The sequence below is a fragment of the Solea senegalensis genome, linkage group LG17 (assembly GCF_019176455.1).
Source record: "Solea senegalensis isolate Sse05_10M linkage group LG17, IFAPA_SoseM_1, whole genome shotgun sequence".
NCBI lineage: Eukaryota > Metazoa > Chordata > Actinopteri > Pleuronectiformes > Soleidae > Solea > Solea senegalensis.
In genome coordinates, this window is record NC_058037.1 from 13598378 (window position 1) to 13613272 (window position 14895).

At 46.8% G+C, this 14895-nt stretch overlaps 1 protein-coding gene across 1 annotated transcript in view; it reads right to left on the bottom strand.

Moving 5' to 3' along the window:
* Positions 1-14895, bottom strand: part of fut8b (fucosyltransferase 8b (alpha (1,6) fucosyltransferase)) — an 84174-nt gene that overhangs the window by 41128 nt on the left and 28151 nt on the right. Inside the window, exon 2 of the mRNA XM_044049095.1 lies at positions 1169-1775. Within this exon, the coding sequence (XP_043905030.1) occupies positions 1169-1371 (203 nt within the window). The 5' untranslated portion in view covers positions 1372-1775. The remainder of the gene's footprint in view (positions 1-1168; positions 1776-14895) is intronic.

A 14895-nucleotide genomic window follows, 5' to 3' on the forward strand; every position in this document is an offset into this window, starting at 1 on the left:
TTGAACAGAGGACAAGACAACTTCAGTCTATGTCTAAAGCTTATAAAGCTTAACCTCTGCAAACCATGCGCCTGCTCGTGGCTTCCTGTGCCAGTTCCTTAGCTGTAGCTCAGAGTCTTAGAAAGGCACTGTAGCGCGGCCCCAATAAACTACTGTGAAGGCCCCAGTAAGCATGCAGTGTGTTGGAGACCCATCTGGACACTGGTCGATTGAAAGCTGCGCTCGCTCTTTCTGTCTCGTGAATTCCACCTTTGTTTTTCCGCCAAATCTGAATAATTACAAAAGCAAGGGATTTAATCAGGGACCAGCTGTCTGAAGCAATATGAGCGCGCGTGTTTTTATGTTTGTGCGAGCTGATGAGGGCCTCGCATCAAAGTGAATCACAATATCACAGAGGAGCAGCAATGGCAACATCTGAAGCTCGAGTTCCCGGGTAGTATGGCACGCGCGAGGACTGCGATCCCAGCACACGCGCGCACGGAGATGCTTGCGGAGATGCTCGCGGTGACGCACAGAGCCAGTGTTTGTGTGCGAGAAGAAGCGATGTCAGTGTGCGCAGATAAGAGCAGGACCATCTGTCTCTCGGTTACACATAGCTCGGATGTGTGAAAGACAGTGTGTTGTTAATGGGCTTGCACAATGAGCTATTGTCTGCCAAAAGAATACGTGTGAGGCAGTCCATCCATCCGTCTGTCACACGCCGTGTCTCTGACATTACCGATCAGCTGTGGTTTAACTGTATGTCTACCGGACGACGCTCATTTAATCAGAAGTTGATTTCCTTTCCACAAAAAAAAACAAAAATAAAAAGTATTGCTACACCCAGGCATTTGGAGGCTTAGTCTAATTCCTGGACTTTCTCAAGAGGAACAGGATGTTTGCTTTACTTTGTTGCAACAATGTCTGGGCGGACAGAAACAAATCAAATGCTGTATATGGATCAAATATCTAAGAAACAGCTGTGCAAAAAAAGAAACGTCGAAAACAGAATCTGTCCACTGCATCACTGCAACATGAGTTAAGTGTAGTGCAGTGGTCATGTTTCAGAAAGCCAGGTACGGTTTTAGCCACATTGGGATAAGATTTAGTGGGAAAAAAATGGTTAAATATTGTCCATAAGTGCATGTAAACACTGTAGACTGGTCAGTGTAAAGGATTTTATTGTTACCTGAGCGATTCGGCCATGCGCCGCAGGTCTTCATTCTGCTGCTTGAGCCGTTCTAGCTTTGCCAGGATCTTGGAGAGCTCCCGGCTGGACCGCTCCGGGTGCTCGCTGTCCCTCACCAAGTGACCACCGATGTAGAAGAGGAGTGTGCCCCAGGCCAACAGCACCAGGGTAATCCAGCGCCATGAACCTGCCCAGGGCCGCATGGTTTTTACCACGGCCACCCCGAAATAGCCTCTTGGTGTGCCTGTACACCCAGCGACCCGCCGGCCTGCCTGCCGGATGTGTGCACACACACTCTGTGCCCCGTCACCACAAGTGCCACAGCATCAACCTTGGCATCGGCATCTTTGCAGGGGTTGGTGAGTGACGGATGAGAGGAGGATGTGTGGGTTTGGGACTTTGGAGTGTTTAATAAAAGGCAGCTGGTGTTTCTCCAGAGATCTCCACGCCTTTCCTTTATGTGCTACAGCATGGCTAGCATGCTGAGAAGTCTGTGTTTTGATGGACCGATGGGTGTCTTCTACCCTCCACCAGGCTTCCGTGCTGATTGTTGTTTCCTGTTTGTTTCCTTCCAGTCTTGCAGGATTTCTTTTATTAGAGCTGCATCCTGAAGAAAGAGAAACAGACAGACAGAGAGGCGAGTTAGTTGGGCTTACTGTACAGAGATTTGTTTTGCAAATACATGTTAGATTATGTCTGTTGATTAAACAGCTGCAAATTAAAAACATTCGAGGGACAGGGCAGAGAGCCAGCCAGGCGTACAAACCCTGACTCATGCCTCATATAGTGCCATACACAGAGACAGAGAGCACAGAGCAGGTCAGACAGAATGATAGATACAGCCAAGATGCTACTGACTGGTCCTGACATAAGCCTGTCTCAGCAGCCTACAGGATTGATCAGCATGACACAGCAATTTGCATTTACAAAGTGACATGCAGTCCCTGAGCTATGCTGCACTGCTGTGGAGGCAGGACTGGGGTGTTCTACTCGCACATTACACACACACACACACACACATGCGTGCGCGTGTCTCAGAAGCGCTTGTAAACACACACAGAGACAGGCACACACACACACACACACACACACAAAAAAGAAGACTTTTCTTAGAATAACCTTTTATTTCCTCAACACCTCACACTACATTCTCACACCTTCTCTGTGACTATTTTAAAGCCTGACAGTTAATGCATTTCCGCAGAGAAGACTACCCGAAAAGTTCTCCCCCAAGAACTTTTTCTTCTTCCCGGGTACCCTCCGCTGTCCTCGTAACCTACGTGACAGAACGTCAAGGTGATAAAGTGAGATCAATGGGAGAGAGGGGGAGAAAGCAACAGAAAAAAAAATCCCTGAATCATCACCTCCCTTCATCTCATAGCAGTGGGGGAAACAGAAATGGAAGCGTGCCGGGTTTAGGAAGAAACCATCGCTGTCAACTCCTGAGCAAAATGCTTCCACGCAACTGAGAACAAGTCAAGCGATGATGATATGAAGACTGGCAGGTGCACACATTTAACTGTGTGTGTGTGTGTGCTTTCATTGCTGTGTACCACAGCACACTAGGATTATGCCAAGCATCTTAAGGTAGACTTTTTTTTGGTTGGGGGGTGGGGGGGGTTGGTGGTGTTGACTGACATGCTGCAGCAGTGTCTCTGGTGTTTCAGCCTGTGACTGTTCCAAGACAGAAAGGAGTGTTCCCGCCGGAGTTCGCCTGGCGCGGCATAAGTAGGTTAGCGGTGGCTTGTCATGTTTACCTTGGCAGAATAGTTGATATGTGGGACACAAACGGTTTTCCACGCTGCGGTGGCGCAGACTGTTTACACCTCACTGACGCAAACTGCCCCGAATGCAGCGGCTGAGATCACTGAAACAGTGAGGAGCGAACTCGTCTCCTTCATTCCTTATTGAATGATGTGGGATTAGCGGCGCCTGCGGAGGCGCTCCTTCCTTGTCGGTGTTCCTATTGTGACTAACCTGGGTTGACACAACAGTGGCTCCTCTTTATTCATGCAGAACAAGGATGTGCTGAGCCGTTGTTGCATTATGGAAAATAAGAGCTGTGAAAGGGTAGCACTTCACCAGCGATTGAAATACTGTGGCTTTACTACAAGGCAGGCGACAGCAACTCTTGCCATTGTGTTTCTTGAGCCACAACACTGCCTGTGTTCAACAAACGACAACTGATAAATATGAAACTGTAGGGCAAGGAACCGCTGCCAAATTGGATCTTTTGTTGTTGTTCCACATATACTTCAAAGTGGGCCACACGGTTGGTGTAGTGGTTAGCACTCTTGCCTTTGCAGCGGGAAGACCCGGGTTTGTGATGCGGTCGGAACCAGGGCCTTTCTGTATGGAGTTTGCATGTTCTCCCTGTGTGTGTGTGTGTGTGTGTGTGTGTGTGTGTGTGTTTTTTCTACACAGTCCAAAAACATGCAAATCTGGAGGTGTGAATAGGTGTGAATGTGAAAGAGCGACCTTTCGCCCTGTGTCAGCTGGGATTGGCACCAGTGCCCCCGCAACCCTCTTATGGAGGACAAAGCAGAAGAAGATGAGTCAGTGAGTGAGTGAGTGAGTGAGTGAGTGAGTGAGTGATATACTTGAAAGTGAAGGAACCCCGTTTATCCACATCCCCACATTGACATCGGAACAAATCTAATCGTAAAAACTGTGCAGTGGCTTTTGTAGTCGAAAAGCGAATGTGAAACCTCCCTATGAAGCTACATATTACAAATTCAATAAAAACATATGAAGTGGCTTCTGCATCAGTCTTACTGTTTCTGTTTACTTCTCAAGAACGCGGCTGTGCACGGGCCCCTTAAGCTTTGAGGGGATCTGTGCTAAGTCTGAGATACGTTGAGACGTCGTCATCGGGGATGTTGTCAGGGTTATCTCGAGGCAGACGTGGCAAATATTGGACAGGCAGTTTAAAAGATTTGCTAAGCAGGAAGTTGTATTGAAATGCTTTAGTGTGACTCAACACAACCCACCGAGGAAATGTGTATGACACAAGAACAAGGTCATTGAATAGTCCCCACAGAAGACAAACATTGCCGTCGTCTTTTACGGCCCAAAACAAAAGTCCAGGGGTATGGAAGAGAGCCACAGAAGTACAGTTCATTTCAAAATGCCCTCAAAACAGCACAGCCTTCGTTCTGATTAAGTGGCAAAGGAGCAGTGAAACACATTTGCGGCGTCCTCATTCAATAGCTTTAGATAGCCGGGTTTTACAACTCAAAGAACGAGCAGCGTCGACGGAGTCTCATATCAGCAGAATGTGGCTTTATTAAAGGAAAAAAAAAAAAAAAACGATATTCTATAAACAGTTCATTCCACTGATGAAGATCTGGCAGTGTAATATTCCTCCAGAGATAAAGCTCAGAGTGAGCCCAGTGCTTTCTCAAACCTCTTACATCTGCGCTCAACTTGCCATGAACAGGCGGCTATATAAATAATGGAAATTATAATCATGTCAAAATTTCCCCACTGTGGCACAATCATTTCAAAGTTGGGCTGTGACAGATAAGCTGACAGTGGCATTTTGGAGAAAGTGTTTCATATCTCGCCTCCTGTTTTCTGGAGCTGTGCGTCTTCACTGGCCACAACGATTCGACTGGATTCCAATTTGTCAGGTAAGTGCTTTGATTCGATTCAATATCATGATGCAATACATCCCGAATTCTTTATATATATTTCGACAAAATATTTAAACAATCTGTTCGCGCCCGCTTACGTGCCGTCACCGCAGAATCGCTCGCGCCTGCATCGCGATGATATCCAACACCCCAAGTCGTGGCTCCTCCAGACAAAATGAAATATGTGACGCGCTCTCTCTTGAACATGCAGTCCTCCTGTTTTATAAGTGGAAAGAATAAGCTGCACACTGTTCACCCCCAAAATCTACTGCTCAACCGTGTGCTACCGACAACATGATTCAACATCGTGCCCTTCGCGCTCGGGCCCCCGGCCCCCCCCCGCTTTCACAGCACCTGGTCAGGCAGACATTAGAGGCTGGCGTGCTCCATGTGGATCTGCAGGGCAAGCTGTCAGTGCCGTCGCAAAGTGTCCCCGCGCTGCAGCGGCACACGGGTGCCCGAAGGATCAGCAGAGACGACCTCTTCCCATTCCTGCTGGTGAATCGATGTGACTCAGGCCGCGGCAGAGGTCACGCATCAGCGAGCACCCACAATGAGGTCCATCACTTAAGGCGGCTTCCATTACACATGACCATTGCAGAATGAGGATGAAGCTCTGAGGGACATGTGGAATATGACGGTAGAAATAATGTGAATACTGTATTTGTGTCTGAAAACATGTATGTAATTAATGTAGAAATAGCTATGAGACAGATAATGCTGACTGTGACCTACAATGGAAACGTTTACGTTCTCAAACCACGTCGCCGCCTGAGACGTGAAATTCTCTGATAAGATTCACTCACACAATGAATGGGGCAGCTCGCAGAAAGACAACAAGACAAATATGAACTGCAGTTTTCAACATTATCTCCTGCTGGGATGTTTTGTTGAGCATTGCCTATCGTGAGAAACGGCCTTATTTACAGCCATCGCGCTCCATGCTTTAACCTGATGTTTGTCTGCCGCAGCTATTCCTCTTTACATAGTCACTAAACAGCTCTTGGGCTTGTTTTCTCAGCTGGTGTGGGGGTTAAGTCAAGTGACCTTTCAGTCTCTGGACTCACTCTCAAAGACTGGGTCACAGTAGGCCGACACATTCCACTGACACCGACAGCGGTCCAAAGAGCGGAGGACGGCACCGTGAACACCGTAAAGGACATTAACAGGCGTCCTCTATGATATGAGCGTGTAGGACACAAGCGTTCGAATACAAACCTCTTGCGCTTAGAGATCAGATCAAATTTCCCTCGCCTGACCTCAAGTACTCGGACATATTTTCTGTTCATGAGATCACTTTTAGCAAGTGTGACTGCGCAGATGCGACTTATGTAAGTGTTTGCACAAGTGACAGAAAGAGAGAGAGAGAGAGAGACCCAGAGGTACTGATTAGAGGAAGTCAGCTGAGGAGGCGGTCTTCAGTCTGCCTGAGGATGGATTGTGTTCATGCAGCTCAGGAATGTGGTCACTATTGCCCTCAATCCACAGATGAGAATGGGATTTCTCAAACGGACCGGATCGAAGCACACGTTCAGGACGGACTCTGAGGGTTCAAAACCCGTACCAGATCATGCATTTGGACCAAGTCTGAACCGGGTCCAAATGCATTTCCAGTGAACATCAGTGAACTCGGCAGCAAAGTGCTCCCACTCTCAGAGCTGCCTCTCCTTTCTCGCATGGCTCGGAGCCAAGATGCGGAGACACCCTGAGCTTTTTGGGTGGCCCCCGGTGTTTTATACACAGACATATACACACACACACACACACACACACACAGGAGAGTGGTGAATATTTCATGAGCTGGTGTTTACTTCACAGCATTTCCAAGCTGAATGTGCAGGAATCCATTAACTTGGGCTGAATGTGAGAGGGGGAGAGGGGGAGAGGGAGACTCTGGCGTGGATACGAGCGCGAGGAAAGCAAAGAAAACCTGATGGTGAGTCAGGAGAGGGATCTGAGAAATTCCAATCAGATTTTTAGAGCTTTACACAGCACAGTGCTGCTCAAGGTCTCTAATGACCTGCTTTTAACAGTTGAAGAGGGAGAGATTCAAATTCTTTTAGACTTGAATGCAACCTTTGACACAGTGATGATGCCATTTTAATTCAGAGGTATCTTCCAATGTATTGAGAGAGTTTTCTTAGCACCAGACCTTGGAGAGCCACAGGAGTTTTGCTTGCTATTTGTGAATTTAAAAAAAATCAATTGTCAGCATTAAAATAAAATACCAACTCAGGCAGGTCTCACATTTGTAGCTTATCTTTGTCAGATCTTATCACAGAGGTGCCTTCAGTTACTGCAACAAGCCCAAATGTTAGAGCGCAGATATGCAGAGATATGGTGGTTGCACAACATGAAAGCAAATACACGCGGCCCCAAATCTGTAGGCATGACGTCAGTAGAATGTCATTTTAGGCCAATGTAACGGTCAACATCTAATGGTGAGAACCCAACATTTTCAGAAGGGGTTTTGTACTCCAAGAGTGGCACACTTCCACAGTGTGAGCACCAACTGTCTGACCAGTTACCCGTCCCAACTTTGGGATTATGTCTCGTGGAAGTCTTGGAGCCAGGCCACCGCTGAGCCCGACGCAGCTTGGCATTTGGTATCAAAGTCAAGAACAACCGGCTCTCCTTCAAGGTTATCTCTATGGAAAACTCACTGACGACACAGGAAGCACACGTGCACACACATTCAAATATACACACGTACTCACACACTGATACAAAGATAGGTGTGTATACACACACACACACACACAGACATGACGGTGGGGGTGTGGGGCAATTTGTTTGTGGAGGTAATTTACGCAAAGTGATTTTTAAATTGGACGGAGAAATATGTGATTACCGGCAAAAAGCACCCTTCAACCCGACATGTCACCTGACAAGTGGGGATGGACCTCCGAGGTCAGACGTGGTCAAGGACGGTGCTGTAAATTCATGCCGGGGGAGGGTGATTAACTGGCTCTGTAATACCGAGGGTGTGCTGCGGGTGAGCTGGAAAATGAAGAGTCGGTGCCGCTCTTCTGGAGCACACTGTACAATGGCGATGGGAGGAATGAAATTATCATCAACGCTATCTTTTATTTCATATGACGAAATAGAATCTCCTGAGAAACAGGGGAAGATGAAGGGCTGAGTTATACAGCATATGCCACTTGAGCTATATTGCTGCTCAGATCCACACAAAGACACAGACACTCTCACTTCCTGCCTGTTCCAGTTCCAGTTCCTCATAACAAGTCCCGGTGACAGTTGACCTTTCACGGTGTGGAGTGCCAGGGACAAGCTTGGAGAGGTGGGGGCAGCGAGGAGGGAGAGTGAAGGCGCCTGTGGTGACCTCACACAGAGGGTGCCAACCTACATTCAGTCACTTTAAAAATGGTTTAATGACTGACTGACACATGAAAAGGTCTGAAAGGTAGGAATAATAGAAGGAAATCGGTGGCTAGAGAGGAAGCAAAGATCAAGAGGAATAATAAAAAAAAAAAAGAAAAAGGAGCAGCTACAGTTACACAGACCTAAATTGTGAGATTTTTATCGTCTGAATATTGTGTGAGTGATGTGATACCCACTGAATATGGATTTCACATGGATAACAATAAGACCTTTGAAACACGACTTGGACGTGGTCATGTTCGCTTTGTGATAACAGCTCAGCGAGTCGCGGATGCGTAGTGGTGCAATTCACATTTTCAGGTCAAACGTGGATACGCAAAAGATGATGATGTGCTCGGACGTCAAAAATCACAGCGAAAACAAAGTGTAGCCACAGTCTGGCAGGAGGGTTAAGAGAAAATCTGAAAGGGCACCGCATTGAGAACAGACAGAGAAGGAATGTGTCTGAGGGCGACGCCAGCGGTTAGGGAACACCAAAGAAAGACAGCGAGAGGAATTGTCCTGATCTCCCAATAAAGGCAAAGATTGACGAGGAAAGGGGGCTCGGCGATCTCCTGGGCAATAAGTTACATTTCAAACACAATACGCAGTGCACCCCACTCCCGAGCACCAGCGACCTCACTCATCTTCTGCGACAGAATTTACAGTCAGCGGTTAACTTCCATTATACCCCGGCTCAGGGCAAGAGTGCCCTCTCCAAGGCCGAGGCGTGAATGATATAAAGCAATGACTATGGAAGTGAAAAGATGGAGAGGAGCGCTATGGCAGCACAGGAGGAGGAGGAGGAGGAAGACTGAGCACAACAAAGTCGAAAAAGTAAACAGCACAAGAATGTCCAAACAGAGAGAACACCCAGGAAGAAATGTCAACGAAGGTAAAATAAAAAATAAAATAAAAAGAAGTGTACTATAGAGGTGGTAATCAGAAGAAAGATGGTGGCTGTAGACACAGAGGCAGAGGGAGAGAATGAAGAGTGTTCCCTAAAGGGGCTCAAGTCCTGAAGAATACAGAGAGGAAGCTCTATAAACAGCAGTAACACATAGCTCCCACTGATTCATCGCTCTCTGCTACATTACTTCCATCCTTGTCTTCAACCTTTAGCACTTCCCCTCCGTGACCTTAAATCCCCAGACTGCGAAAACACATCACCAGTAACAAGTGACAAATTTATTCATCTTCTACTCTTAGCCTAAAAATCAGTGTTTTTTTTTCAAAAGACGAGTGAGAAGAAATATCCGGCAACGTTGGAAGGCGTCGGGTGGCAACAAAGCTTCCCGAGCGTTTGCTCCAAACAAACAAAACAAACAAAAAGGAAAAAGAAAGAAAGACAGAAAGCGTTTGGAGTGGGTGGCCTTGTAGGGATGCTGCTGAAAATGACGTGATGTTCACGGTCAATATGTCAAATAAGAAATCTCTCGACGCTCGGCTCCATCCAATTCACGCTCCGTGTTTTTCTCCAGGTGCTACAGTTTCCTCTCACACACACACACACGCTCCAAAGACACGCACGTGAGAAGGAATAAAACCTTGAAATTGGCAACCGCTGCGTGCTTTGGTCTGTGTTGGCCTTCTGATGGACCAGTGAATTGCATGAATAAATATTAAAGTGAAATATGAAATTAAAAATTAACCAGTTGAGATGGGCGTCTTTGTGCCGTGCTGCTGCTGCCCGACGGTATCTGTGCGGGCGTGTGTGCCGCTGTCCTCTTTTCAACTCCACACTACTACTCACCGCTTTTTGTTGCTGCTTTCCCTCTTAACTCCATTTCATCCTCCTCAACTTAACAGATTTTTTCTTTTACAACTTGACATTTAAACACAAAACCAGTGGGGACTCGCCTAGAATAGTTTCGGGTAAGCGTGTAGTGAATTTACCATTTAATTGCTTTGCTTTGGGTCAGGATTGTTTGAAAATGTTAAAACACTCTTTTCACTCACACGGATGAGAACTTACTCAGCAAAGTTGGGATTCAAGGGCTTCGATTTAAGCAATTCCATTCGAATTAGACCGATATCGCTGGAGTTAAGGAAAGCAATTTCTGAGTTGGGACCTTAGCTTTTTTTTTTACTTTCTCATCCATTTTGCCTTTAAGCTTTCTTTAAATAACCTGTTGCTGTCGCTTCACAGAATCATAATGTGTGCATGCAAACACAAGCTATACTGATCTTCAGGCCCATCCTGCAACTTCCGCTTCCCCTGCTTCCACTTTAGCTCTACATCCGGGATTGTGTGTTCCCTCTAAGCCCGTCGCATTACACGCGAACGCTCCATCAACTTGATGTGACATTTTTTTGTTTGTTTCTTTTGGCCGACATGATTCCATTTAAGCTGTTCAGAGTTTATTCTGGTGTTGGAGGAAAACAACAGGGAGGAGTTGCTGCAGCTGCTGCAGCTGATGACATTGACTCCCTTCAGCCTCGACTCGCCGCCGACTCGGATACGACATTGGTTGTTAGCGTAATGAAACTGACAATTACAGGCTACAGTGGCTTTTCATAACCGGGGGCTTTTTTAGTGTAGTCATCCGGGTTTGGCCCTAAATGGTTCAACTCTGCATTCCTCTGGAGTGCAATAAAGGGCCGAAATGTCCCCGTATGCTGTACAATAATAGAGCAACGCTGGCCACGCCGCTTTCCCTGACCCCTGTTAATGGATTCTTAGAAAGCCGTCTCCTCGCCACGAAACATGACCTGTTGCTCAAAATCATATCAACGAACAAAAACTCAATACGTGGCGATGCGGAGCTAATGCTCAGCTGATGCAATCACACGTACAAGCAGAATCCTACCCTCTTACTACTGCTCCACTCGCTGCAAAGGAGTGTATTTCTTTCAGCTCCTGCACTCTATCCTGTGCAGGCACCACTGAGGCCTTATTAGTACTTGGTGAAGCTATAGCAGGAGTTTACACAATGTGACTTTGGGAAAGCTAAAAGTGAGGGAGGGAGACTAAACACTTCATCTGCTGGCAGAACATTGTAATCCAACTGGGAGCGGCTGCATCCTTGATTCAGTAACACACTGACACACACACTCACAGGTGTACACAGCTAGTCTTCTTAGGACAGGGGACTAACGTGCGTTCATTCGGACAGCTGTCCCCGACCTTAACCACAACCTGCGAACGCCTAAAACGAACCTCAATCCAACCACAATTCAAAGCCGGCCTGAAACCTAACCAGTTCCTTAAGAAATGAGATTCCGCCTCAGTAGGACAGGTTCTGGTCCCCATAAAGACCACTAGTTCCGACAAGGTCTGTGTTTAAGCCAGAAAAGGCTACAAATTGAAGTGCACACACACACACATGCTGACACACAAACACCTCCAGCTGCAAGGATCAGTCCTGAGAGATCCTGTGGGGACAGAGACTCGGTCACTCTCCGTTACATGTCAGCCATGTTGCATTTCATACACCAGTATGATACAAATGTTCCATTATATAATGTAATGCTTTTAACAATTGGTTCTGACACCAGTCTAGACAGCGGGGAAGTCCATCAATCTTCCGTGCCGTGTTTGTTGCTTATTCAAGTCCCTGGTGCAACGACTGGGCTTCCACCCTCTTACTCGCTCGCAGCTCCTGTTCTGCGAGTGTGCATGCAGCCACTGTGCACAGCTGTCATGTGTCTAGTAAAAACACTGTGACTGACAGTCTTTGCTCGAGACTGAATATATATTTTTCCCTCCAGGAGTGCGAAGGACATTCCTCTGATTGATGGTATCTATTTATAATGGAGCGCTTCCTTTCAGGCCCTTTGACAGACTTTGTTTGTATTTCTCTTAGTCGGCAATGCTGACCTTTAACAGGCGGAGTATGCACTGGTAGGTAAACAGAGTGGGCTCAACTCAAACTCCTCCTATCAGCTTTTGCAAATCTCTTGCAGATTACACAACTCTGAAGAATTTGAGCCTATTTCTGCAGAAATTATGCATGGGAAGGAGGAGAAGCAGGATGGTTATCCCTGTGTGCCAAGGTTGCATCACAAACATAATCAATAATGCACTGCCTGTTGGGCTCAGCTCAGTTTCATTCAAGTGAATCCACAGTGCCTGGCAGACCAGGGCCTGTGTCAACAGTCCAGATGAAAGATGAGGCTTCTTGAAGGCAACAACAGCGACAGCAAAGACGGGTGAAGGTGGGACGATGGCCCAAGCAGATGAGAGACATTGTGGGTGGACTAAGCAGGGGAACGAGGTGCACGGCGAGCATCTGCTTTGCCATCGCTGCAGACGTTGTTTGTGTGTCTTGTTGCACTTCATCTGCAATCCGACAAATGCAGAGACAGTGGCCCACGGCTGAGGCACTAAATTGTAAAATATTGATGCTAATAAAAGGCAAAGCAACAGCTCTGTTCTCTGGTATACCCACACTGCAACACTTCATTCCATACATTTCACTTAATGTAATCTACTAAAATCCACTTTGTCTCTCGCACTCATTCCTTATCACCGCTCCTCTTATCCGCCCTATCGATACCAGCCGAGCCGAGCAATGAAAGGCTTCCTCGAACGGCAAACTCAGCCCTCGGGCGGCATCAACAGCGCCATCTTTTAACTCTGCGAGCCAAAGTCCTGGCTGGTGCAAATGGAGTCGATAACATTTGAGTCCTTTAGATTCTGTCCCTCATGCTGATCATTATTTATGGGCCCTCGGAGTGCATTAAATATGAATATAAGTGACCATATTACATCAAAATCCACACATTTATTACCACACGCCGGCATACGCTAGAGTTATTACCATTGCTTTTTCCCTGATTTCCCCATGCGACAGACATGTTGACAAACAGGCTACCGCGGCGATATTGCCTTGTAATGCAGATGGTTTGTGTGCCTGCTTCTAAAAGACTGAATGTTCGAGTCATGTAAACACGATTAACAGACACCATAACATCTCACTATCACAGCACGCGGCTCATGAGCGTGTTTGTACATCCTTGTGACGACACAAAACTATTTGGGCTGGTCCTCACGTTCCGAAATGGCCGTTTATGGGTCAAAAAACGGTTTTAGTGTCAGGGTTAGTTTAGGTTAAGAGTTAGGTTTGATGTTGTGATTGTCATGGTGACAGTTGGGCGATGGGAAATGCATTATATCTGACAAGAATTAGTGTGTGTGTTTAGATCGCTTATCATAGATAGCCGTGGACCATCTGGACCAAAGTACTAAAACATGAGCTCATAGAAAACAACTCGGCTGTGAAGTGCATTTGCAAATTTCTTTCTTCCATGCACCGAAACACGACAAGCAGGATGTGTTTGTTTTTAAATATTGTATCCTTTGGAAAAATAAAAATAATAATAATATTTGGAAGTTACTGAGCTAACAAGCTGTCACTTGGGAAGTTCTCCAATTGAAAACAGCTTGGAAACTTTACTCACATCCCTGCGAATACACAAATGTGGAAAAGCACACGTGCACATTTTGGACACATTACGCAATCATCTGAGATCTGCTCAGCGAGCGCTGACTTAATGCATGAAGGGCGCTCGCTTGGACCCCTTGTGCTGGTGTGTGTCAGTAGGGTGACAGTAATGGTCTAGTTTGGTCTCGGTCTGTCCAAAAGCAGAAATCTCCACCCCACCCCCCCCATTTCTTGTCTCCAGTGTGTCTAATCTGATCGTCCCAATGTGTCCTCTGTGGTGTCTCCTATTCCCCTTCCTGTCGGTGAACTGAGGGCCAGCAGAGAGGAACGGGCTGCCAGCGCCTTGGCCTGGTTGCCTGGCTCCCCACTGCCTAGTCATTACTGCTGGCTAACAAGCAGAGAGCAAGGGACGTATGTGGCTGCTCTTCTCCTTAACTAACAAAGAGAAAGACCTCACGGGTAACTGTGGCGGCGGCGGCAACAGCAGCAGCAGCACAGAGACTCAGAGTCTCCTTCTGGATCCATAATGGTGCTTTCTCATTATATGTTGTCTAGTGAAAAAAAAAAAGATGTTCACACTGGGCTACAGGTCCTTTGAACTAGACATTGTAGGGGGTAGAAAACGTAGGAACATTATGTACATATCCTGTCACATGCCGTGTTCTGTGTCATGCTTCTTTTTTTTTTTTTACGTTCAACTGGATGTTTACCGCTGCTTTCATAGATCCTCGGGGGGGAAATGAGCCTGACTTGATTTGATTTCGGTGGCTTAGCCAGAGCTGGGGGTGACATGGGCATGGGGGTTGGGGGTGAGTGTGCGGATTCACAAGTGCACTCAAGCATACAGGGCTCAAACCACTGCTGCACAAGCACACATGCTCACACAAATGTTTCATCCCAAATGCGCGCGGAGGAACACTGTGCTTTCTTCGAGGCCAGCTCAATCGCGGCGCATTCAGCATTTCCCAATTGTTGGCAGTCGGCGTCAGTGGTGGGGGACGACACTGAGGCACTGAATGTCTGTTAATGACTCGCAAAAGACAACGGAATCCTCAGCCCACCACTTGTCAGACAGCTGTTTCCATCAATATTCTGTTGTGTGTCCATATTGAACTGGGCTGCACTTTTTGGCAGCGGTTTTGTTGACGTTTCATTTAGTCGGCTCGATATATTATCTTTTCTCCAGCGCGAGAGTACCCTCACTCTATTATAAGCTAATGAGACTAGCGTTACCTAACTAGCTCTGGGAAATCTATCAAGCGGGTAGTCTCCCAAACATAATGTGAAACATACTGTACAATCAATTATATCTCTCTGCCGTTAT